The 26,148-nt window shown below is 37.9% G+C and overlaps 1 protein-coding gene across 1 annotated transcript in view; it reads left to right on the top strand.

Annotated features, from left to right (window-relative positions):
• The first annotated feature begins 651 nt into the window (after positions 1 to 651).
• Positions 652 to 26,148, top strand: part of CTNNA3 (catenin alpha 3) — a 456,005-nt gene continuing 430,508 nt past the window's right edge. Inside the window, exons 1-4 of the mRNA XM_084289960.1 lie at positions 652 to 760; positions 7,130 to 7,236; positions 13,257 to 13,449; positions 21,930 to 22,096. Coding sequence (XP_084146086.1) covers positions 736 to 760; positions 7,130 to 7,236; positions 13,257 to 13,449; positions 21,930 to 22,096 — 492 coding nt within the window. The 5' untranslated portion in view covers positions 652 to 735. The remainder of the gene's footprint in view (positions 761 to 7,129; positions 7,237 to 13,256; positions 13,450 to 21,929; positions 22,097 to 26,148) is intronic.

Raw genomic sequence — 26,148 nt, 5'->3', positions numbered from 1 at the left:
TTCCTATACCTTACTCTTTAGAAAAAAATGGTTACAAATTTAAAAAAGGGTGTTTTCACCAATTGATGGAGCTATTACATAATAAATATGAATTAAAGACAAAGCATTCTTTTAAATACTCTCAGCAATGCATCATGTCTTAGAAATCCACAGGTGTGCTATGCACGTGTATCTTGGTCACAAATACTTATCTACCCTATAGGCCCATGCATTTTATGAAATTGATAGGATAATATATCGTATGCCGGTGTTGAGTAACATGCAACGGGGGGGAAAGAAAACAAAATTGGTGCCAAGTGACTGGATAAGAGCCTTATGAATCCTTTTGCTGTCCAGTTCAAAAGTCTGAGTCATTGCCTTGAGACAGAAGTTGGCATACAACCAAAATATATGGGGAAACAATAGCCATGCTGAAAATCGTGAGAAATAAGCACCAGATGTATGAGTAATGGCATGTTTCATGTCATGTAATTGTTCAAATTTGTTTTTATTAAAAGGGTTTTTAACCTTTTTCTTTTTTTCTCATGTCTCTGCACTCGAATATAGCTTTAAGGATGCCCATCCCCCTGCCACCCCTTCAGCAGCCGCTGTGTCCCGTCAGTCATCCTGAAATACACTGGATTGCTTGTCAGGCAGTCCCTTGCAGATGCCTCAGAAGCCAAATAGTGAGCCAGACAGTTGCACTGAAGCTCCTAACACAAGGATATTTAATAGGCAGTTGCTTTAGTTCTGAATATGGACCGTTTGTATTCTAGGATAGGTGAGTGATGTGCTATTAGTTTTCTAATGACTTAGCAGGAAATGGGTTCTAAAGTTAACTTTTCCTAACTTGCAGAATATCTTTGGCTCTGCCTTCTGACACTGACTAGTTCATCTATGCCTGTGTACAGTTTACTTACTACCTGCAGTTTTCAGACTATGTCTATGTTCACGTTATGTTGCAGGTTGATATAAATTTTCACTTGTCTTTAGAGTGTCTTTTTTTCTTACACCGGAACACTTGGCATTTTCAGTTTGGATGCCTCTGCTGACAAGACAAAATTCTTGTTTTAAGTTTGCAGCACTTGTAGAAGTGTGCAGGTGGTTCCTTTTCTGGCTCTTCAGAGACAGAACTGTATCTTGTGACACATGCTTAACATCCTAAGTGTTGTAAGAGCTGTTGGTCTACAGTGCTGAAATTGCCTACTGTAAAGGTTAATGTAACCAAGTGTGAGGTTATAGCAGGCTTTTACCAAAATATCTTACAGTCAAGATCTGTGCTGTAGTTAGAGGGCATATAATATGGGAGTAGCTATATATTTAAAAAAAAAATTAATCATCTGTGTGTTATGCACCAAAATTTCATTGCTATATGAAGAAGTTGTGGAAGGTCAGAAGTTTACTTTCTAAGTGGAAATGTCAGAAAAAGCCCCAGAATGATCTTTACTGCCTGCATATTTTTCTTTTCTGTCTCATAGTATAATATATTAAAAAAAAAATCAAATACTGATTTACTAATATGATAAATAACACTAACAAAGAGATTGATAAGTTAAAGATACGTGGTCAGAGTGTCAATATAAAGTTTGCACTCTCCACTGCATTTGCTTGCAAGTTTATTTTCCTATTTTGTCTGCTTAAAGGAAGCATTAGAATTGTAGGGAGAGGAACAACTAGAATCAGGAATTGAGCCTTTTAAGTAGATTATACCTTAGAATATAATGAAAATTTCCAGAAAGCAACTTTTGCCATTGATTTTCAGTTAATGATAATTTATGAGCCTGCCTCAAGGCAAGGAAAAAAAAAAGAGCCATTGTTGAGTTGAAAAGCCAGCAGAGTGAGGACTGGAGCAAAGAATAAAAATGCCTATGTTAGGCAACATGTTACAGTTTAACAATCTAAAAACACAGAAGGTAAAGTCAAAGCATGTGGAGATTTTTCTGATCCTCAAAAATGCAATTGGATTTGTAACACTGCAAATTTGAGACTGTTCAGTGGTAGGATGCTGGAGCAGAATGATCTTTAGTAAGAGGAAGCGACTATAATTAAACTGTACTTAATCTGCCAAATTTTATGAAAGGTCTGACCGTCAGAGGTGATCTGTAGTGTAGGAAGATGCCCTGAGAGAAAAGGGGGCAGCTCTTGCTGCAAGCAGTAAAGGTATAACTTCTGAATTTTGAGGAGAGCAGCTGTTAATACCCTTTTACCAGTGACTTGAAGTCTCTACAAACTTAAAGCATGACTGTATGTGTAGAAAAAATAACCTGGCAATCATCTTGTGGTTTCTTCAAATATCAGTAGAAGCATGAAATGCTGTCTATATCCAGTTCTTACTTGTCTCCTTGCAACTGATGCATGTCTTGCCCAGAAAGAATTCACAACAGAATCAATATAATCTATTTGCAACTGTTATGATGGATTTCAAAAAGTACCCGTATTCTGGGAGGCTTGCAAAAATCATGTCAAAGATGAGGGTTGTGAACCAGCAATATCATATTTAAAACAAACTTTTTTGGTGTGAGTAGAAGGGAGATTGATTGTAGTGATGTAGAGGACCACTAAATTCATGAATTGCATATAGCAAGAAAAGACTTACTTTTAAGGATATGGTTTGTTTTGATGCAATCCTGTAGAATTTGGACGAGAGTCTTTTATTGAATTAAATGACCTTTTTACTCAATGGCGAATGCAGCAAAAAAACTTTCCATCAGTGTGGATGCTTCTTTGTTATATGGGCTGTACCAGTGTGCTGACAGGTAGGCACAGAAATGATGTACGCTCTGTGTGCTAGTACTGCATTATCAACCAAAAGTGTGTGTACTACTGGTGTATTATGGAAGAGACACATTAAACAGCTATTAAATAGGAATGCAAATAAAACTATCAAAGAGGAATGCAATATAAAGAAGCCAGGGAGTGTAGCAGGTATTTTAAAACTTTTATTCTAAACAATGACTTTGTTTTTAAAACATGTATTTTTAACATTTCATATTCAAGATAGCCTTTCCTATGACTGAATGCTACTGAGTGATAAAGGTGATCTGAAGTATTTTATTGTTTGGGTACATGTGGTATAGTTAACTGCAGATTTGTGAAGCTGAAAGAACTGTTACATTGAAAGGTGAAGTCACAAGCTACAGAAATGAGTATAACGTGCAAACATAACCTACATTTTTATTCTCAGTACAGCTTTGTAATCTTAGAAAGTCATTGTCAGTTTTCAAAAATTGTATTGCAATTAGAACTCAAAGAAACAAGAGCTGAGCTTTGAAACAATAAATGCAGTCCTAGCAGAAGAGAAGTATAAACAGGTACTGTTAAGATTACTTTGTCAGGATGCCAGCTGAGGTAGTTGCCCGCTATTTCTTGCCTGAATTTAGCTCTCCTTACAAATAGTCAAGGCTGTGGCAGTGATAAGGATGAAATGAACAGAGTATTTTAGTCATGAGTCAAATTGTTCCCTAATGTCAGTGTTAATTTCAATTCATTGAGAGACCAAATCTAGTTCTGTGACAGGATGAAAGTCTAGGAATGAATCACGGGCCCTGCTTTAGTGTGTAGCAAAACTTGCAGGTGGCTGCAGCTTCATTAAAATGAGTCAATGGACTTGAAATAATTAATATGGATTAAAACTGGGTGCTACTTAGATGCATTACCTGAGTGCAATGCCTTTGGCTTCAGCAATTTTGTGCTTGCCATATAGGGTTTCCAGGTGCAATTAGTTGCTGGTTCACCTGTTACCATTTTGTTATTGAAATATTCCTAATGGAGCCAGAACCTGGATGCTTCCATGTAAGTAAGTAGCTATGCCCACTTTTTAATGGGGACTGGCTCTCACTGACAGTTTTTCAGGAGTAGTGTTAATTTATATAATCTGTTCCTATGCTCCGGAACAACCTGTGGAGACATGACTCTATGAAGAGTCAACTCTATGGAGAGTTGAGGAGAAAGTGGTTACTTCTAAATATTAGAATGTAAGCATTTGGGAAATATTTTCCTGAATACAGATAACTGAAACCAAGTAAGTGTTTTTCTAAACCAGTTCCAGTATTGGTCTCAGGGTATGTGTACACCATGTTGTATTTTTATCAGTCAGATGCATGATGCTGTCGTATTTGAATAACAAAATTAATTTGCCCCAGAAAAAAACAAAACAAAACAAAACACAACCCACAACCTTTAAATTATGACTGTGTCTTTCCTGGTTGCTTTTGTGTGGGCATCTTCTACTGTATAAGGTGACTGAAAATGTGACATAAACTATAGAGTGCAAAACAAATGTTTGTTGACTAATAGGTACAATAGAGAGCTAGGACTGGTAAGCCACCAAACAAAGCATTAATAATGCCTCTGTCCCCAGTGTTATCAGTTGCCAGATGGTTACCAGTCAGATGGGAAATGTTTGGTTTCTGTTGTTTCTGTGTAGTAGACTGCTCCTTCAATATGGAGTTTCTCTCTTCCAGCTCTCCCTTTTTCACTCATCATGTAGTGGTTTGGGTTGGAAGGGATTAGTTCTAACTCCCCTGCCATGGGCAGGGACCCCTCCCACCAGACCAGGTTGCTCCAAGCTTCACCCAACCTGGCCTTAAACACTTCCAGGGATGGGGCATTCACAGTTTCTCTGGCCAACCTGGGTCAGTGCATCACCACCCTCACAGTAAAGAATTTCAATTGAATAGCTAATCTAAGTCTACCCTCTTTTAGATTAAAGGTATCATCCCTTGTGCTATCATTGCACTTCCTGATAAAGAGCCCATCTCCATAAACTTTTAATATCAGTGCTTTTTCCTCTAGATTTATTAGGCTTTTAAATATTACCATTTTTGACAATTACATGTGAGATTTTACTTTGATCTTTTCAGTTTTCCATGTAAAAGTTTGAAAAGATCTGTCAAATAAATAAAAAGTGCATCCTTAAATGGGTCCTAGGTTAGGGATATGCCTTCTGATATCCCTCAAACAGTTCTGGATGCTGGACATGTATGGGAAGAATGAACCATAGGAAATAGGCTTGCATGTCCTCACTGTATAGCCTGGCCATGACAAGTGTACTGAGCTGGATGGACTGTTATGCTGATCCAGTAAGATGTTTATTATGTTGAATGTGCTTGTTTGTATTTTGAGTTTAACTTCTGATGTCTTCTGCCTTTCCTGGTTCTCATTGGTCTGAAATACTGAAAACACTACTTGAACAACATATGGAAACAGTGTTTTGCTTTCTGGGAGCATTTCTTAGCCACCAGTGTCTACAGCTACACTGTGATTTTAACCTGTTTCTGTCCTAGCTAAGTGGATAAGTAAGTACTTTACACTGAGTGGAAAAGAATCAACAGTAGATACTGAGTCGTCCAGCTCAAATCCATTTCTAATGGCTGCAATGAGGTTGTGGGAATAAGAGGTGGGATTTGTCTTCTTGGCATGCATACAACTTTATCCCATGAGATACACACCTTAATCTGAGCTAGCAGAAGAGCTGCAGCCCCTTTGACTAGGAGTGATCTGCGTTTCTGAAGTGGTGAATGATGGTGTGTGTGCAGGGTCAGTTCCCTTCAAACAGAAGGGTAAGTTGCATTGGAGTCTCTTAAACCTGGGGGAGTAGTCTACTTACTGATTCTTTGGACAGAAAGAGAACCACAGATGCCAGCAATTTTGGCTTCCTCGTTTTTTCTTACGAGTGTCTAAGAACTAAGTGTATAAAATATGGCCAAATGATTAGTGTTGACGTTTCTCTTTTTCTGCAAATTTCTATGGAAGGAAAAGTGTAGTTCTAGTCAACGTCATGTCAGGTTTTTGTTCTATATCTTTTGACTTGGAAATAGAATTAAAACTGAAAAATCAGTTCTTTGCATACTCTCAATTCATTGTGTGCAACTGAATTGTGGGGAACCTAGAGCTGCATCTTGTGTAGTTAGCGGTAAAGCGCTAAACTTAGTACTCGTTACTGGGAATGGCAAAAACCTAATTTATCTCTACCCTTAATGCTTTAATTGTCATTCATACTATCTTTGTTTGCAAGTGAAATGTGTATACCTATTATGAAATACTTTGGCACAATTCCTATACGATTTGGTATAGAAACCTTAAATCTACAGTGTTGTGTTAAATCAATGCTAGGTTCACCAGAAGGTGACAATACATCTTTTTAGCTTGCACAGTCGAACTACCTTATTACTTTATTATACAGCATCAATGGTTCTAATAAGTCCTGCTTAAAAAGGACAGATATCCATTACTTGTGTGTTTGAAGTCTTTATTGGATAAAATGGCTTTGCAGAGCTATGTTTTATAGGAACCTAAGTTGCTGGAAAATTAAGTCTTTTATTTTGGAGCAATAATTAGTTGCATTCCTACTAAAGCATGGTTATAATTCTTTGCTGGCACACGCACATTTCATTGCAGCTAAGGGCCTCAACCAGGATGTGGTGAACTGAGTGAAAACCCTGAAATTAACATCAATGGGCTTTGGATCAAGCTCCTAATGAATGATTGATTCACTTTAAAGCCCTTACTTAGCTTTAATTCCATCTTACTGACTTCAGTTATAGGTTTTCTTGACTTAATCTGCCTTAACACTTCAAAAATATTTGCTATTACAGGTTATTTTATAACTAAATGTTTCACTTACTCCAGTCATTAATTACCAAGCCTTTTAGGAGCTGCTCTGTGTGTGTGTTCTCAAACTGTTAATTATGACCATTGTGATTGAACATGTGGAATAAGATATAAGTGTTGTAGACATAGCAATAGTGTTTTTCGTCTGTGATAAATTCAGTAATGTGATTTTTGCAATAGATTTGATAATGCAACATATTGTTTTCTTTATAGCTCAATTTCATTTATTACTAGAGAATTTATATTGAAAGGACTTCTAATGCATTAGTCTCGTAATTTTTAATACATAGTCAATTTAGAAATCTCAGAAGACGATTATACATGTTTTAAATCTATTATTTCAGTTTGTGCAAGTTTCTGTGTATTTTTTTTTCCACAATTAGGAAGCAAGTAATAACAACCTTAATTGCATCTCTTGAAATCCTAAGCCTGTTGTGGAGCCAAATCTACTCCAGCAAGCAGTCTCTGGGTGCTGACAGAGGGCAATGAGCTGTTGTGGCTAATAATTGCTTATTGCATTTTTTTGCTTTGTACCTAGGTGAAATATCAACAAAAATGCCAAGCGTTAAACTGAAAATTGACCCACAGGATCTGCACATCCAGACGTTTACAGTGGAAAAATTACTGGAACCATTGATAATTCAGGTATTTTAATACTGCAGAAAATAAGTTAGATAAGTGGGTTGCTAAGTGTGTTCAGGCCTCTGCGGCAGTATGTTACAGGGTAAGCAACAGAAAGGACCTCTTCTATTTTGAATATCCTTTTCATTTTACTTAGGTCAACCATGTTGAAGCACATGATTCAATTAGTCAGTTATATCACAAAGACTATCACTGTCCTTCAGCTTAGCCAAGATGTTGCAAATCAAACTATTTGTCACAGCTGTACACTGCTTATTTAGTTGTCTTCTTCCTGGTGCCTCAGGGAATATTTACATGGCAGTCCTTACTCTGGCTGCAGTTTGGGTAGACACAAAAAAGTGTGACTTCACATTCAGATCTCTTATTCATTTGGTAATATGCAAAGAATACTTCGTAGTTCTTCAGGTTGTGAAGATGTTCAAGTTATAATGGCTATGAAATAATTTTGTGATTTTGTGATTGTTTTATTTATATGTTTCCAAGCTCATTGAGTAATGCCTGCTAAAGACAGTAACTTTTTATTAAACGGCATATGCTAATAAGCAACAACAGAAAAAACTTACTGGGAGAATGACTGTGTAAATAGAGCAAAGCCAGACTCAATCCTGTAATCTGGCTGTTCCTCTGTTTATAGACATGTAAGAATTGGGGAAGTGTAGTTTATTTAAGTATTTGTATTTAACAATTTTTCTGTTATTTCTGTTTTTTTTTTTTTTTCTTTTTCTAATTGCAGCTTCCCTATTTAAAAAGATTAAATCATTGTTTAATTAAGGTTAATACTGTTAAAGGAAAAGTATTTTTGTGCAGCTCATTAATTGGCATTTTTGATTGCACTCAGCAACCTTGTTTTATGATAAATTTTTATTCCAGGAATGCACTTCTTGTCATACATTGCTCTGGTATCTGTCATACATTGTTCTGGGAGCCAGTCCTCTGCATGCTGGTTCCCTGAGCTTGCCAAAGGGTTGTGATCAGATAGAGGTACTGTCAGATTATATAATCAAAGAGGCAGCATATAATTATATGACTGGAGGGAAGGAGAATATGGAGGTGAAAGATAAGGACAAGAAAATACAGAGTACATTTTGTGTGATGATGATTCTTACGTTGATTTGCAGTTCGACAGAAAGTTCCTTTATTCTAGAAGTGCTCTCTACATGGTCTAAAAACTAGAAAAAGTAAAGAGGTGCTGATAATGTTTTATAATGGATGTCCTAGGAAGAATTTATTTTAAAAAACAAGCAATTCATTGAAATAAGTTTCTCTTCACCAAAGCTGTATTTTCTTCATTTGAATCATTTGCCATTGCCTATCTCTCTCATACATTTCTTTTGTGATTGTCTTTGAAATTTCTTCTTTCCTTTTTGACTTGATGTTCTTTTCCTTCCTAACTCAATTGTTCATTCTGGAAAATTCTCTTTTTCAGAAAGTAACCTTTTCTTTTTATCGTTACTTCAATTTAAGCTTTTATTAACTGAGCTGCCTCTTACTCTTGTGTCTTCCTTTTTATTTTTGTATGGGTGTGATTGGCAGTGTTTAAAACCTCAGTAACAGCTCAGTGGTTTGTGGGATGTTGTCAAGATGGACCATTGTATGTGGATGAACTTCAAAATTTAGTTTGAGTGGTAGGCTTACAAGTCTTGATAGACTGTGTTCTGAAACCATCTCTTAATGTCCTTCTAGGTCAGCCTGTGCTCAGGCAGCTGCAACGCTGGGCATTTTTACAGGAAATGAAGAAATTTATATTTTGGCCTGAGCTTTTTTGGATCAAAGAAACACAATAAAACAAATACAGTCTCAGAACAACACAATAAACCCTCTAATATATTAAAAAATAAATACTCTGAAGTGTCTATAAAAAGCTTCAGTGTTAAAAATGGAAACTCCCTTGGCTCAGAGAATACAATTTTCACTTTTTCCCTATAACATTATTGCTTCGTTTTGTAACAGCTGCGGAAAGGGAACTTGCAATTTTGAAGGGGGAGTAAACCTAAGTTGAAAATGCAAGAGCAGAGATGAACTAACATTTGCTGAAGGATGATTAAGATGCTGGGCAGGTAATAAATGAAAACTTATCCATGATTAAAAAGAATCAGACCTGTTACAGATAGCACAAGAGTACTCAGGTACTCCAACCTGATTCACTTAGCAGCTGCTGCTTTGAACACAGATAACTTTAGAGATTTGGATTCTGATTTATTTAGGAGTCTTGTGAAGCTCTGTTAGGAAAAAGATTGTGGAATTGTATGATGCTCCAATTACATTAAGTCTTAGGACAATCATTTGGTTAATGGCATCAATATAGGAGGAAACAAAAGCAAGTAAGCCTGTGTGGAAGTCACTTTAGAGATGACTTGGCTGGATTCCATCTCTTCCTTGCAGTCTGCGGTTGACAGCGGTGATCACAAAGGGTTCTCTTTGTCCAAGGCTTTTATTTTTTTCCAGGTGTTTTGGGGACAGCAGGTTTGAAAGGAAGACTTTTAAATACAGGTCTCTGAGGAGGTTTTCTGGTAAATGCACCAGCGCATAAAAAAATGAATGCTCTCAAAATTTGGCTGACGGCTGCTTTGATGGACATTTGGAACATGGTTAGACAAACAGTCTTTTTTGAATTTTGGGCTTCTATCAGAGATGTATCCTTCAATGGAGAAAGCAGTTGTGAAGCAATAGGTAGATCATAAAGAATTTTCATTATCATACCTAATATCTGTCATGCTCGTGTTAGACTTACTAATAAAATAATGTAATGGAAAATATTCTCTATCTCATCCTCAGAGTGAAATCTATTTAATCCTTGAGTAGTAAAATTAGCAAAGTGATAGTAGTTATGTTCAGGTATCAATTGCTTCCACAGTGTTGTGGTTTAACCACAGCAGGCAGCTAAGTACCACACACAGTGAGCTGTTCATTCATGTTCCCCAAGTGGGATGGGAGAGAGAATCAGAAAGCTAAAGATGCGAGAACTTGGGGGTTGAGATAGACGGTAGGTAGAGCAAAAGCTGTGTGCGCAAACAACCAAAAACAAGGAGCTGATTCACTACTTCCATCAGCAGGCAGATGTTCAGCCACTCCAGCAAAGCAGGCCTTATGAGGGTTTCTTGTAAGGACAAATGCCATCACTCAGAATGTCTTCCCCTTCCTCCTCCTTTATCCCAGCTTCTATGGCTGAGGATGATGCCATATAGTATGGGACATCCCTTTGGTCAGTTTGGGTTGCCTGTCCTGGCTGCGTCCCCTCCTGGTTCCTCCTGCAACCCCAGCCTCCTTGGTGGCAGGGCAGCACAAGAAGCGGAAGAGTCCTTGGTCTGTGCAAATGCTGCTCTGCAACAACTGAAAACATCAGTGTGTTACCACCAACACTTCCATCAAAAATCTAAAACACAGCATTGCATGAGCCTCTAGAAAAAAGAAAATTAAGTCTGTCTTAGACAAAACCATGGCACATGGCAACGTAGCATTGGGCTTATTTTCTTTTGAATTTACATACAAGTAAAAATTATGAAAGAAATGTCTGGATAAGATTAATAGGACTTCACTAATTGGCAGAGAAAATGCTTTGTAACTACCTCTGCTGTGCAGTTGTTGCAAGTCTTGTAAACTACCAATGAGCCACTTGGAGGGTTTATCAGAGGAGTTCTCTCTGTATTTGTATGTGTACACACTTAATATATGTTGTATGTACATGTATAATTAAGCAAGTATTTGTAAGAACTTTTCCATATATTTATATTCCGTGCATATATACAAGCTAAGGAAAGTTTATGGCTGTTAGAGAGGTATGTCTTGCAGGCTACATATAAACACACAGTTTAGGATCAATTCTATTAATGATGAAAAATAAGCAAGTAAAAAGACATTTATTCTGATGTCATCCATACTGATAAAAGTTTGGCTGCTCACACAAGTGATAGGCTCATTTTAGTTCCATGTATGGTGAGTTTACTTCAGGCGCAGCTAAAGGGATTAACCAGTAGTTATTTGTATGGGCAGCACTGTTATTTATTTTCAAACTTAAGACTCAAAGGATGGTTAGCATTTGGGAATACAGTTGGAAATACAGTTGGGCATGAGCGGGACGAGTGGGGTATGGTTCACTTTTTTTTTCTTTTCCTTTTTTTCTCACAATGCTGTAATTTTGATGGCATATTCTGCTACTGGTGTGCAACCTGTGTGGACAGTGGCTCAGAAGAACATGCTTTATTAGCTGCTGTATAGTTCAGTTCTTTGTGTAAGATCAGCATAAAGTTTTTGCATTCCTCACTGGGGTTTTGTGCTGGTGAACTGAATTTTTTTTGTATTAATTGCCATCAGCCAAGAGCTACCTGTCAAATTTTAACTCGCATTCGAGATCACAAGCTGCCTCTCTCAAATAGCATTGGGCCATTTTCCATGGAAATCATATTTTAGCTTCTGATTTTTCCTGGCAGTGATGCTGAAGATGAAGCGTCTTAAGGCATTTAAAAGGCATCTTTTACTTGATATGTTTTGGGGGCAGCATCTTTTTAAACTTTTCTGTCATTCTTGTTAGAAGTGTCAGTTTATAAACTGGCTCTTTAGACTATCATCACTGAAGCCATGCTAAATGCTCCAGAAATAATGCTGTAGTGTTCTTTTTTAAGATATTTGTTATTACCAATATATTCTCTACCATCTGGCTGGTTTATGTGCAATAAATACTTGCATTTACTTTCTTATGTGGCTGAGTGGAAGAACACCCAAATCCTTTTTAATAATACGACCCAGTATAAATATAATTTATGTTGTTTTTTTCCTTTGGATATTCCATAGCAGCTGATGTTAAGTGGCTGGTTCTAATTCTCTGTTGCCAGTTTTTACATGAATGAAATAAGGGTCAAGGCTTTTTTCTTTCAAAGATGGCTTAATAGAAATGCTTCCCAGAGAAAGGTTTGTCATTTACTTATGAAAGTGCAGATTGATGAAAAGGACGAGCGTGCATGGAGATCTAAAGGTGAGCGAGGGCACTGGATCTTCCCCTCATAGAGGTGTGAAGGTAGCACTATTCCATAGACAAGCTCAAACCACAGGATGGGCTGAAATTCCTATGCAGCTTTTGCTTTCCTTGTACAATGTTGTTGTCAATTCCCTTACTGCACAAAGAAGTGGACTGATTTAGGATGACTGGAATGCCATTTAATAAAAGTAAGCAATTTGTACATATGAAATATGTTCACTGAGTTCCAGGACTAGCTCTGTACTTCTTATGATGCCGTCCATGATCTGGCACAGAATAGAAGGATGCTTAGTGAACTGAAAACAAAGCATGTCTTGAGATATCTGTATAACACTTTTCTTTAAAAATCTTCTAGGAGCGTGCCCATATTGCTGGCAGCTCAAGCAATGCCTCAGAGAACAGTTTGTTAGAAACATTCTACTGGTGTGTGGAGGTTGGACTGAGATGGCGAGGAATGTGGAGTGGGATGCTATATAAAAATAACTTCTTTATGGATGTTAAAGAGCATTGTTAAAAAAAAACAACACTCTAATTTAGACAAGTAATCTGTGTTCTGGTTAAAATTTTGTATAATTCTAATGCTGAAAGCTCCTCAGAATTCTAAAGTGTTGAGTTTTGGCCACTGCAGCCTTTGTCTGTAAGGAGAGAAAGCATTTTGAGACTGAAGAGGGAAGTGTGGGAAGATGCAAAATTGATGCCTGCTTGGCTGAAGCCTCCTTAAATAGCAGTAGTAATTTTTATACCATGAGGAAACTTCTATAATAAGTTGTGTCAGGAGTTTACAGCAGGACTAATATGACAATGATATTTCCATTGTGTTTGCTTTGATCTTAGAGAAAGAACATAAAGATGAAGCATATTAAGTGTTCTGTCAAACTTGGTAATTTTGCACATTCTCAGTATGCATACTGGGCTTGCCTGCCCCTATCTGAAGCAGGGGAAATCCTATTGTTTATTCTAAGCTATGATATTTTTAAAATTTGAAAACAATATAAATTTACTTGTTATAGAACTTAAACTACTATTGTCTTTCTGTTTCTTTTAAACGTAGGTTACAACACTAGTGAACTGTCCCCAGAATCCTTCCAGTAAGAAAAAGGGACGTTCCAAAAGGGCTCGTGTCTTGTTAGCTTCTGTGGAAGAAGCCACTTGGAATCTGTTGGACAAAGGGGAAAAAATTGCCAAGGAAGCGATTGTCTTTAAAGAGGAACTTCATGCAGCGCTGGCTGATGTCCAAAAAGAGAGTAAGTGTTATGATAAATAACTTTGGCACCATAAGGAATCAGTTTACCGAAGCAAATTTGATATCAAAATGAAGCTGGGATATCTGTGAGGAACGTCCTTGTGTGCAGTGTCTGAACTGTAAATACCCCTGGTCACGAGGTAAAACATACAAATTGGACCTTATCATGAAAAAACACTGATATCAATGGCAGTATTGCCAGTTTTAATTTTTTTCTAATGAAGGTAGGATCCCCCTTGTCAATTTTATTCGCTGTTAAGCACAAGTTTAAGTTGATGCATACTTCCGTGCTTTTCTTGAAAAGAATGGTTTTCCTGACTCAGAGATCATGGCCTTTTCAGAAGGAAACTTTTTTTTTTTTAATAAAGACATTCCCTCTTGGATGCAGTAGTAAGGATTTCATTAAGGCAGATGCAATAGGATTGTTTGGAGTTACATTTTGAGACTTCAGTAGGAAGTAGGAGAATGATTAATTCTTCAAGCTACTCTGTTTTATCTCCTTATGATTGTGCGGCTTATCTTTGGCCAGTTCTTGCCATGTTCCATTTCCTGATGACCTATCTCACTGTTTCTAGCCAGGCTCCCACATCATTAGTCACATTCTTTCAGGCTCTGTGTTTCTTTGTTGATTTTTGCTTTCCTCATGGATAATCAGACCTAGATGGGTGAGTAATAAACTCAGGTTTGAATAGTTGTAAGTTGGATGACAGACATTTAAAACAGCTTCCTTCGGAAATTGTCCTTGAAAATTGATTCAGGAGAAGGTTTTGAAGGAAAACAGGGACAGAAAAGTAATGCTTTTAGTGTCTGATCATTTGGCAGTGATGTCCTTTAACCAGCACTCCATGAGTTTGAGAAGTGAGTGGTGCCCGTGTTGCCTGGGATCAAATTAAGAGTGGCTGATGAGTCTTCTCTAATAAGCAGCAATGAACAAGCAAAGAATTACGGTCTGCACCAGAAAACTGTCAGGCTATGGTATTGAGTGTGGTAGTAATCAGGATTGGTTTTGTCACCCTATAAAGTGGACTTGAGTCACCTTTTCACTAAGCAGTGTATCATGTATTCTTATGTTACATGACAAGTTGTGCCTGAAGGACTGTGTTGGCCATTTAAATCAGGTCTCTGTATCACCCTGCCCTTACTAAAGCTGCAACTTCAGGACTTTTTTTAGTGACGGTGGTTTTGTTTTTGGTTTGTCTTCCTCCTCCATGTGGAGTTGGAAAAATTTCTAAGTCTCTGCTGTGGTTCAGGCTGGTCACTGCTAGCTATTGGCTTCTTCTGAATTCAGAGATGGTTGCATTTCAGAGTCTGATATATATATGTATAGTGTCTGAGATACCCTAAGGTAAGGTACTTTGAGATAAAAAGCATTATAACTAGCTGTTATCATTGTTATCTGTCACACTGATCAGCTGAGCTTTTTGAAAAATCATTTATTTTGGAATAGTCTTAAAATGTTAGCCCATCGATTCCAGGTCGATAACACAAGACAAGAATAAAATATATAGTTTCATATTGATTTTTATACATAGATAATGTAAAAATATTTCACATTTTCAATTTATTTATTGATTCTCAGCCAAGACCAGAGATGACTACAAAAATAAATAATACATAAAGTAGATTATATACACCTCATACATTTTAAAAGAAAGTTAAATCAATGTTATTACCTATCATTATGCAATGACAAATTGCATTGCTTGCAGCCCCATCTTCCTCCAAAGATTTGCTGAACTGTTTAAGTTAATTTTAAGATGGTGAACAATCATACAATAAATAGCAGTTTGTTGATTTTTGCAGGTATTTTTAGTGCTTTGTAGCTGCGCGTTACTTTAAACTTGTGGTATGTAACATCACATGTAACTTTGCCTGATGCTGAAGTAGCATTCTGCTGCTGTTAAATGTCTCCTGTTACTTCAAGCTCTTTGAAAGGATCTGGGTCACAAATTCTGATAAACTGTGCATGCAGTCACCTGCCATTCATGCCATTATTTTTCTCTGGGTATATTTTTCCGTGATGACTGGCAGATACTCATATACTTTAAAATCAGATACAATTTTTTGCATGTTGGCTGCAGCTTATTTTTACTACATACTATAATTTTGAAACAATCTATGTAATTTCACTCAGATGTGAACCAAACTATCAGACCTAGAGCTGTGTAGACAAACAACTGGAAAGAATAATAAAATCTTTCATCTTCTGACATTTTTATCTTACTCACTGAGCTTGTTAAATGGGAGACTGCGACATTAGAATTATACCCTTACAACTTTGGAACATCTATGGCCAGTGCAAAAATGCTGCTTTACTACTTTTGGAGCTCCTTAATAGAGTTGCTTTTAGAGGTGTGATAAACTTTTTTTCAAGCTGCTGATAAAAATCCTGTTCATAATAATATTTTGGGGAGTAAAGGGGCAAATTAACAGGATGAAACTGAAGAGCAGAGAAAAGAAATGGAAGATGTATTTAATACATCTGATGTACTAGTGGCTCATCTAATGTCTTTAGAAACTTGGGTGTGGTTATGGCTTCACTGACTATAGTCTTGACTAACAGTGTCAGTATATGAGATTTTGGTCTCAAATTCAGTTGACTTTTGTTAGTGACATCTGAAAGCAAGTTTTGCTATGATGGATGGCGGGCATCTTCCCTGAATAAGTCTAGTTTGTTTCTGTTAACCTCTGGAAAGTTTTACAGAGGAGTGATAGTCTTGAAGGTGATCACCTTAATGCAGAGGTGGGAGCATCAGGCAGACAGCAGTGGGGAGCAGAGGCATGCCCACACTCCGGAGCACAGTGCAGGACCCAGTAATGGCCATAAACCAGATGGCAGCGTTGGACCCGTGCATGAAAATGAAGCCGACAGTGGCATGGGACCAAGGCATGGGACTGGAAAACCCCAGGGTTCAGCACCCTGGCCAGAAAACATCCCAGACGGAAGGCATCCCGTTTGGGCAGTCCCGGGCAAGGACTGGCTTAGCCTTCTGCCCAACACCGTGGAGCCCATGGAGCTGGACCAGATGTGGAGGAACGGATGGAAGTGGATCCACCTCTGCCAGGACAGGCCTGGGACTACTGCCGCATGTCTTTGTGCTCTGCCATCCAAGAGCACCAACAGCATCGCAGGAGTGCCCAGCAAGCCCTCTACTCGTTGCTTAGGCTCCAACGCAAGCATTAGCTTGGAGCCACCAAACACCATGGACATCCCGCAGGCTTGCCTGCAAGATATCCCAGCAATAAACAGCTCTTGACGATTCTCAGGGGTTGTGTGAGTGCTTCTTTTAGGGGGAATGGGCTAAAGTTGCACCAGGGGAGGTTTAGTTTGGATATTAGGAAGAACTTCTTTACCGAAAGGGTTGTCAGGCATTGGGATGGGCTGCCCAGGGAAGTGGTGGAGTCACCACCCCTGAAGGTCTTGAAAAGACGTTTAGATGTAGAGCTCAGGGATATGGTTTAGTGGGGGACTTGTTAGTGTTAGGTCAGAGGTTGGACTTGGTGATCTTGGAGGTCTCTTCCAACCTAGGTGATTCGGTGATTCATTAAACAAGTCACAAGGCAGGCCTGTGTAGGCTGTTGATAGTCTGCATCACACAGGAGTCCAGTAGTCTGGTAACTGCCAGGATTTCCTGGTGATCTGGTTTGGTGCAGCTTTGTTACAGAGCACTCATGTCCATATTTTTATTCTAAAATAATGTATTAATACCAACTATAAATATTCAGAAAAAAAAACTTGCCATTGGATTTCATGTTTACTGCATTTCAGACAATTGCCTTCTGACTCATACTATGTTGTAAATTAATTGTAAAATAATTGACACCTGTAAGTTCAGACATGAACACTTCTGACATTAAACATCAGGCTTTAATCAGTGTCCCAATTCTTATGTTTAATCAATTTTAAGACAAAACAGTGATGCAATTTATACGGAGAAACACTGTCTTAGGAATTTATGTTAAAGTCCAGTGTCATACTTGCATTTACATTAAGGTGCGATTCTATTATATTTTTCAAGCAGTTGTACAGGCGTAACTGAAATGTTTGGTATTTATTGCCATTGCTTACTGACTATATATGGTCAGAGACACAACAGTTGTTGCCTCTGTTGTTTCCATCTATTGCAGTGTCAGTGTTACATGGGTTTAGCTGTTATCGTGTCTCAAGTGTGTTCCTAGATAAGCCTTACATCACACATAGTGAATTGAAAGCATGTTACTTGTTAGACTTGTATTTTGAGCTTTCAGTTACCTTCCAGGAGGAAATGGTGTGTAGTGGGGATAGGACACACCTTTCAAATGTCCATATTTAGTTTCCTTTGACAGCAAAAAGGGAAGCATCACATTGGCAGAGAATAAACTACCATTCACAGATTAAGGAAAAAAAAAAAAAAAAAAAAAAGAAAAAATGGGGAGGGCACTGTAAGGGTATTTACCAAAGAAAGGGGATAATGCTGACTTCTGTTATACTGTATTCTTACCCCTCCCGCCCCCCCCCCCCCCCCAAAAAAAAAAAAAAAGTTAATGGGTTTTGCTTTTTCATCCTACATTAAGAGGTACATGTATGCCTTGCATCTTGGGGACTTTGATTCTTGGAGGCAGAATTTAGAAAAGTGGCTTCAAAATCATCTGTGGTGTACGCTTGTTCAGTGTACCCTAGCAGAAAAGCTTCTGCCAGCTCCGTCACTGGGCTCGGATGTCCCCGAGTATGAAAAGGGAAATGAAGAGGTTGGTGTAAGGCATGTGGGGGGTGCGTGTGGTAGCTTTGATTACACATTAGGAAGAGCAGTATGAAATGTGGAAGTAGAACTTCCTAATATACAGCAGTAAAATAGTTGCAATACAACAGAATACAGTGGGGTAAGAGCCTCTGGCAGGAGAAAAATGTCCTGTAATGTCTACTGTAAGACATTGCGACAAGGTGATTTATCATGGTATTGAATACTTAGAATATGCAGGAGGTATCCATCTGCTTGGCTTTGACACTGTTGGTGCTAGTTTCAGCTGCCTGACTGTAGCAGATAAAGATGATATCTGGGGGAGCAGAACAGGTGATCATATGGCCCAGGAATATTTTTTCATCTTTTCTTTTTAGAAGGTGTGAGTTTCATGTTCTGATGTGATGCTGATTCCTAGCCTTCTCTGGTTTCTGCAGGCATAAGCAGAATGCTAGTGTAAATCAAGGTTTGTAAGTTTTCAGTTGTTAGTATAAGCCACTGATTTTTCTCGTTTGAGACTGGAACTCCTAATGACAAATGGCTTTTGAAGTACTTAGAGAGGAATCACTACTGAAAGACCTGCTGCTACAAGATATGCAGACAGCAGCAGTCATACAGGTATTTATTCATCTGAGTTTAATAGCCAGAAGACTGATCCCTGTTTTAGATGTAGCTGGAAGAAGTTCGTATTTTTATGGTCCCCAAACACATGGTAATTACTGTTACATAAACAAAAACATCATTCAATAGTATTTTAAAAACACAGAAAACCACACTTGCTGCGAATCTACCTGTTGGAAAACTGAGCATGGAAGAACGTGTTTTGATGCTTAATGTGTTTTCCTATCCCACGGAATATCAGATTTGAAATCCTCTCCTTTTACTGGCTCCAGTACCTGCTTCCCTTCTTCCTTTAGTTCATGGGCTCCGTTTGACAGCTGTGTTTATTGGGGACTGTAAATCCACCAGCCTTAAGGGCGTGCTTCATGGGAGTGGGTGACAGGACTTTCTTGGCAGCAATATCTCCTTGTGGGAGGACACAAGAATGATGTCGGATTCACTGCATTCCATCTGGATTTCACAGTGCTGCAAACCAAAGGAGAAAGCTAGATGTAAAAATAGAAGGATGTGATGTTTAGGGTTAAATAGAAGAAAGAAAATAAATTCAAAGAAGTAAAACAATGAAGCATTATTTTGATGGTTTTGTCTAAAACAAGGAAGAGCATTTAGCTGTTGCCTGAGCATCATCTGGAGCACTATCTCCGAGGGGTGCTCACCAACTGCAGGAAGTGGCATTACTGCAAGTCTCTGTACAGACAGCCTGCCCTTGACTAGCAGCCCAGCAGATGTGTGTACCTTAGGTGTACCTTAGTCAGCAGTTTGCTGGCAGGCTCACTTATTTGTAAAGGTATTTTCAAGTAATGTTTTTTTTTTTTTTTTTTTTTTTTGGTGCTAGAGAAAGTGCATGGGTGTACTTAAAAAACAAAACAAACGAAACTTGCGGCTGAGCAGTATTTTCACCTTTCCCTGTGCCTGAGCATAGACTTATTTTTTTCATTTTTGGTATGCACATGCACAAATAACATTTGACAGCAGCAGTCAGTAGCTGATCAGCTTGTGGTAGTAACACTGTTTACTTTAGGAATCATCTATCTGTGTGTGTTATGCTGTGCCTTGGAGGTATCTGATTTCCATTAATTACGTAGTTAAGATGTATCCTGACTTCAGTCTTCTCAATTTCTTTTCCCTTGAATGTCTGAAATAGCTGAAATCCTATGAATACTTCATCTTTTTGCTTCCCTATTTATGCTACTAAATTAGCACTCTGTCACTTGTGTTTCATTGTTTGTGACAAATATAATTAGGGAAGAAATCTGCTTGATGGGATTTACAATAAAATGGATTAAATTGCATCGAACTGTCATGCTGTCTACAGCATTTTAAGAAATTTCTAACGTCTTGGTGTTGGAGCTGTCATTTCCTGCTGCTTGTATATTCATAGTTCCTCTCTTCCTAGACTGCATCAGAACTGTATTTTGGGATCGTGGTCCCTTCAGCATCTTATACTTGTTCATCTGGTTGTCCCAGCTTATGTCCAGCTTGTTCTAGGGGTTTGTGTTACAGATCCTTCTGATTTTGCTCACTCATTTGTCAGTGGTGAATTAGATCCAACCTGAACAAAGAATAAAGTTCCATGTGACTGACACCACTCAATTTCAACCTTGGCTGGAGTAATTCTGTATTGCAAATGTCCATGTAGTCTAACTATTGACTCATGCCTGTGTAGTGCAAAAAGAAGAAAATAGTTGAAATGGATGTGAAATGAGTTGTAAGCATGGCCTGAAGCCATGTGCTTTACGAGTCCTGTGGGGCTAAAGTGTTGTGTGGTAGTGCTCTCTAGGATACCTTTTCTTACAAATTAATAGTAAAAAAAAAAAGCAGGTAAATTTGCGTGTCTTGCAAACAGGACTACTATTTTAAACATAAAGGATGTTTTAGATGTTTCAGTTCCAACTCTTACCCTTTTCTTCCTGAAACAAAGTAGTAGCTTAGGGACTTCTTCAGCACACAAAGAACATTGAGATACTTACAAATGGGGGAAAAAAAAGAGAAGCAGGAAAACAAATAAACCTGTTGCAGTGCTGAGAACCACATTTCCCAAATTTGAGACCGTTGGCACACTCATGACAACATCCAAAATGTGTTTGGGTTTTCTTCTCAATGCATTTGAAGTGTCGTGGCGAGGAGCTGGATCTGTAGAAACAAACCAACTAAGTTGGGAGCTGCCTAAGGCAGTTGACACAAATATGTCTGAGTAGGAGGGTACGTATTAAATATTCACCTGTTTGTGCTGCGTTGTGGCTTCTCGCTTCATTTGGCATGCTGTGCAGTCACTGGAGTATTCAGTAAGAGCTGGATGTCGATGAGAAGGTGGTCTGGTCTCGATTTTTCAAAGCTTAATGAAAGGCGTGGCTATTGGGACAATAGAAGATAAGGTTTGTGGTGTGCATAGAGTTAATTTAAGATCAATATTTTTCTTGCTACTTACTAGCAATTATTTAATTTTGGACATACATGGAATTGAATTAAATGATCGATTTAATGAAGAAGACAGGAGGGGGAGAATTTGGATGTTTATGTGCTATCCCAAGACCTTTGAATGGTTTGTGTGGGGTTTTATTTTCTTCGAAGACTGAATACTGACAGGAACACGATGTGCATTTAAATCTGGTTTGGGAAACTTCATGTTGTAGAGCTGTACGTTATTATCTACTTGTCATAGTTGCTAGCCTCATTGCTTAGATTTAATATATTTTATGTTGGTGTCAGATGTTTGGGTATATAAGATTTTCATTCTATTAACTTTTATTTATAATGAGAAAGGTAGTATATGACTCTCTTCTGTGACCCAGAATTATTTAACAGTAAGGAGAGCAAAGTATGTAATGGTATAAAAAGCAGGGACTAGAGCAGTTTAACCCAGAGCCCCTGGCCTTGTTGTGTACAGTTAAGATTCATGGTGATTTCCAAAGGAGTTATTTCAGAATTAAATGATTCAGAAGAACAGAAAGGCAACATCATTCAGAATGAAGCATATTCTGCTGATCTACAGTAATTGACCTTCACTCCAAGGCATGAAGGCAAGAAAAATATACCAGATTTTTTGTTAATAGTTGTGAGTTGCCAGATAACTTACTGAGTTTTAACTATTTTTTCCAGAGTTTTTCAATATAATCTAAGTAAATTTGTCTTCATTTTGCAGGTCAAGCCTTGAAGGTATCAGCAGAGGCATTTACCAGTGATCCCTGCTATCTTCCTAAGAGGCAGGCTGTTGTCCAAGCAGCACGATCTCTTCTTACAGCTGTCACACGGCTTCTTATCCTGGCAGATATGGTTGATGTGGCATACTTACTGGAACATCTGACTGTGGTGAGTAGAAGTTGACTTAACTAACTGGGTCATCTTTTATTTTCCTGGCACTCTGTACACAAATGTTAGTCCCATTCTTCTTTTCCCTTATAAAACTAACCCATGTTTGTTACCATTACTTAATTAGGCAAATTAACCACAACTCTGTTCACAATTCAACATCAGAATACTTTCCTGTCTACTTAAATGTGAGTTCCTTTAATGTCAACCATAGTGTTCCTTGTGACTTCAACATTACCAGATTGTGCCTCTGACTCCCAAAATGCTACTCAGTTTCTTCTCTGGCTGCTTACTGCACTCTGTCTGGTGTGTGTATTGTCTGGGAAGAGCAAGGAAATATTCTACTTATTCTACTCCTGCTCCTTTTTTTTTTTTTTTTTTTTTCCTAGCATCTTCAGTAATGAGTGATAGACTGCTTAAAAAAATCAAAGTTCGATTGTTTTCATAATGCTTCAGAATGGAGGCTGTTACTCAGTACCACTGCTTTGAACAGTACCTCATTGCCACACGAGGATGCAGTGACTTAATTGTAGTTGTTTGAGGATGGGGGATCAAAATTTATCTCCCAATCAAGATAGGAAGAAGTGTTGCTTCATTCTACAGTATTTCATAATAAAGCAATGTTTCGTGGATTTCAGTGCTTCATTTGAAACATCCAGCTTGGACAATTGCTAGAGGTGCAGCACAGGCTAAATGAGTACTGTCTTGCAGAAAAGTTTATATTGTTATATACATGTGAAATTCTCCAGCTATAAGACGGTGCCGTGTCTTTGGTACTGCTTGTGGAAAAAAAAAATTAAATGATATTTTTCATTGGTTGCCATTCCATTTTTATGTATGTGTTTTCATTATGCTAGATGCACCCTTCTAAAATGCTTTGAGTATGTTTTATATAAGAGAACTAAAATTGAGCTGTCTTCTTTCCTGGAGTTTCAGTATTTCTAAACAACCCTATAATTCACTTCTTGATTTTCGTTTGAAAATGAGAACCAACTATAATTGGAAATCAAAAGAATGCAAAGAATCATTCAGAGAAACTCCAACACTGTAAGGATTACAATTAAGTTATCTTTCTCTTCTATACTTTAATTTAGTTCTTTTAATAGGAGTAAGAACTAAATTCCTCACCTAAGTCTTATCATAATAAATTAGTGTGGCATAACACTCCAAAATGCCTGTGTAAAAGGACTCACCCTAGTCCTGGGAAGATGGTACATTTCTGTGCTTATTTGGTCTCTGCTCTGGCTGTTGAACATACCAACAGTGGTATTAGTTGTAATGGTTTCTTTTTATGTTGACATCTAATTAGGAAACGGATTTAGAAGATTTACAAGTAGGTTTAGATTAGATTTAGAAGATTTGGAAGACTTAGAGGTAACTTCAATGTATGCTACCGAACCACCTTCAAATGGTAAGAGCTTTTAAATGCCAACCAACTGAGCCAGATTTAAATAAAACTGAAGTACTTAATGATTCTTAATTTTGCTCTTTTTGGAGTTCTTAACTTCGATAATTGTCAGTCAGAACTCCCTTAGGAATTCCTTTTTTTCTTCAGTGTAGGCTTGCTCCAGTAAAAAGGCATTATATTCAGTGGCCGTAGCACAGAAAATACTTCGTATTTGCTGTATCAAGTCTGATGTTCTCAGTGTCTACAGGTTCATATGACTTGAATATCAGCTTTCTTAAAAAAAAAAAAAGTCATTAGCAGTTTCCCTTTGAATTTCTTATAAGGTTTTAATGCTTAATGCTCAGACCATTTTATCCTTCTCTTCACAAAGACAAGAATGTTACAGCTGTTATTAATCCTTTGAGAAGAGATGAGAATTTTAATTGCTTTTTTATTTCCATGTCTCTGAGCTCTGTAATTGTCATAAAATCAAGATGTTTAAAGGACTGAGCCAAAATTAACTTAAAAAATGGGGAAAATAAAAAATAATTGAATTATAATAATGAAATGAAAACTCTAACCAGGGATTTTTTTTGTTTGTATATATAAAATGAAAGAAGGTAATCCAGCATTACGAAAGATCTCTGTAGAATATTAATTAAATCTCATTCAATGTGAAATATTTAATAGGGCATTATTTATGTATGTTATTTTTTAAGCCCATTTATCAAAGTGCTGAAAGTTTTTAGTCTTGCTCATTCAGTAAATCTGGTTAATTGCAGCACTGTCATTCAAAACATTTAAAAACTTGCTTACTTTTACTGACAGAGTACAGTCTGGGTTTTCAAACTTCAATTTCCTCTGTAATCTTAGAACAAGAATAGCAAGGAAACAATGACAATGTGACTAGCTGTTAGATAAAGGCTCTTCTAGTGTTACCTGTCACATCTGCCATTCTAAGTGTGCCTAAGAAAAAAGATGAACCTCAGCTACTTCCAGTTGGTAGCTTTTAAAACTATTGTGCTATCTGTGCAGACTCACAGAATGGTTGGGGCTGGCAGGGATCTCTGGGTCCGTCTGGGCCAACCCATGCTCAAGCAGGGCCACCCACAGCAGGTTCATCAGGGCCATGTCGAGGTGGCTTTTGACTGTCTCCAACAAGGGAACCTCCACAACCACTCTGGGCAGCCTGTGCCAGTGCTCAGTCACCTCCCCAGCACAGAAGTGCTTCTGGTGTTTAGAAGGAACCTCTTGTGTGCCCATTGCCTCTTGTCCTGGCACTGGGCACCACTGAAAAGAACCTGACTGTCCTCGTTGCACCCTTCCTTCAGGTATTACAGACGTTGAAGAGATCCCCCCGGAGCCTTTTCATTTCTTGGCTGAAGTCGCATCTCTCACAGTCTTTCCTTGTTGAAGTCCCGTAGTCATCTTTGTGGCCCTATGTTGGACTCTTTCCAGTGCGTCCATGTCTCACAAACACATTGCTCAGACTTGGGACCATTTTTTAATTTTATGTAATAAAATCTTACTGTTAAGCAGAATGTAATGATGAAAAACCTAATTTTAGTCACAAAAATATCGAAATGCTGCCTTTAAAGTATAAACTTAGTCAGCTTAGTTGGAAGAATTTGATAACCCTGTCAAGAATTTCACTCCAAATGAAAAAATGTCCCATACCATACCATTGTGTACATGAGAATCTTTTATGAAATTTCATTAATAAAGTAGTAATAATTTTGGTTTAATTCTCTGAAATCTCCACCCAGCAAAGAGGATATAAAATAAAGCATGTCAGAGTCAGCACAAAGCTTCAGTATTTGAGCATAGCACGTTTATAGCCATTTGTGGAATTTTTAGCCTAACAAGAGTATGATGGTGCAGTACAAATGCTTATTTTAATTAAAGTGGACTAAGAAAATGAAGTGCATCACAGTGATGAGAATAGTCGGTTTCTTTAAACAAGTTTTGCCTGTTTAAATAGTTGTCCACATGGGATTTCCCTTACTTAGGTTGGAGTTGGAAGTCTAATCAAAACTGAGTTGTGCAAAGTGTAGTCAGACAAAGGGCAATTTCACAGATCTCACTCTTGAATTCAGAGCTGCATTACCAGCCCCATTCATTATGGTTAGTGATGCTCAATATCTAATTAAGTGAATTAAGAGACTAATGGAACTGCTTGAATTTATTGATCAAGGGAGAACAGCAAGACAGTAACAAGTTCTGACTGTTTCATTCAAAGTGCATTGGCAGTCTGTCTTTCTCTTATCTATTTCACTTCAGGCTGAGCCAGCATGTTTTGTTTACCTCTTTCCTTGTCTTGTCGTGCTTGTAGATGAACTGTTTAAGTCTTCATACTTCTCACAAACACCTCAGACAGTGCAATCTTTGTAAAATGTTTGCTTATAGTTATTTAAAACTATTACCAGGAAAAGAAGGGCTACAGACGAGAAGCAACTTGGGAACTTGGGCACTGGCGGTATGGTACTGCCTGTTCCTCCCTTCCCTGCAGGGTATCCATCAGCATTAAAGATGTTGTGAGAAACATTATGGTGGCATAAAAGAAGAGAGGCAACCCATTCTTCTGGTTAAGGTGTTTGGCTTGACTTCCATAACTTGCATGAGCTTGCATAAGCTTTATACAGACTGTTGGTGCAACCCAGGTATA

This window comes from Netta rufina (assembly GCF_964035555.1).
Source record: "Netta rufina genome assembly, chromosome: 7".
NCBI classification, from domain to species: domain Eukaryota; kingdom Metazoa; phylum Chordata; class Aves; order Anseriformes; family Anatidae; genus Netta; species Netta rufina.
Note: the sequence above shows the minus strand (reverse complement) of the source record. Positions and strands in the feature narration are given on the sequence as shown.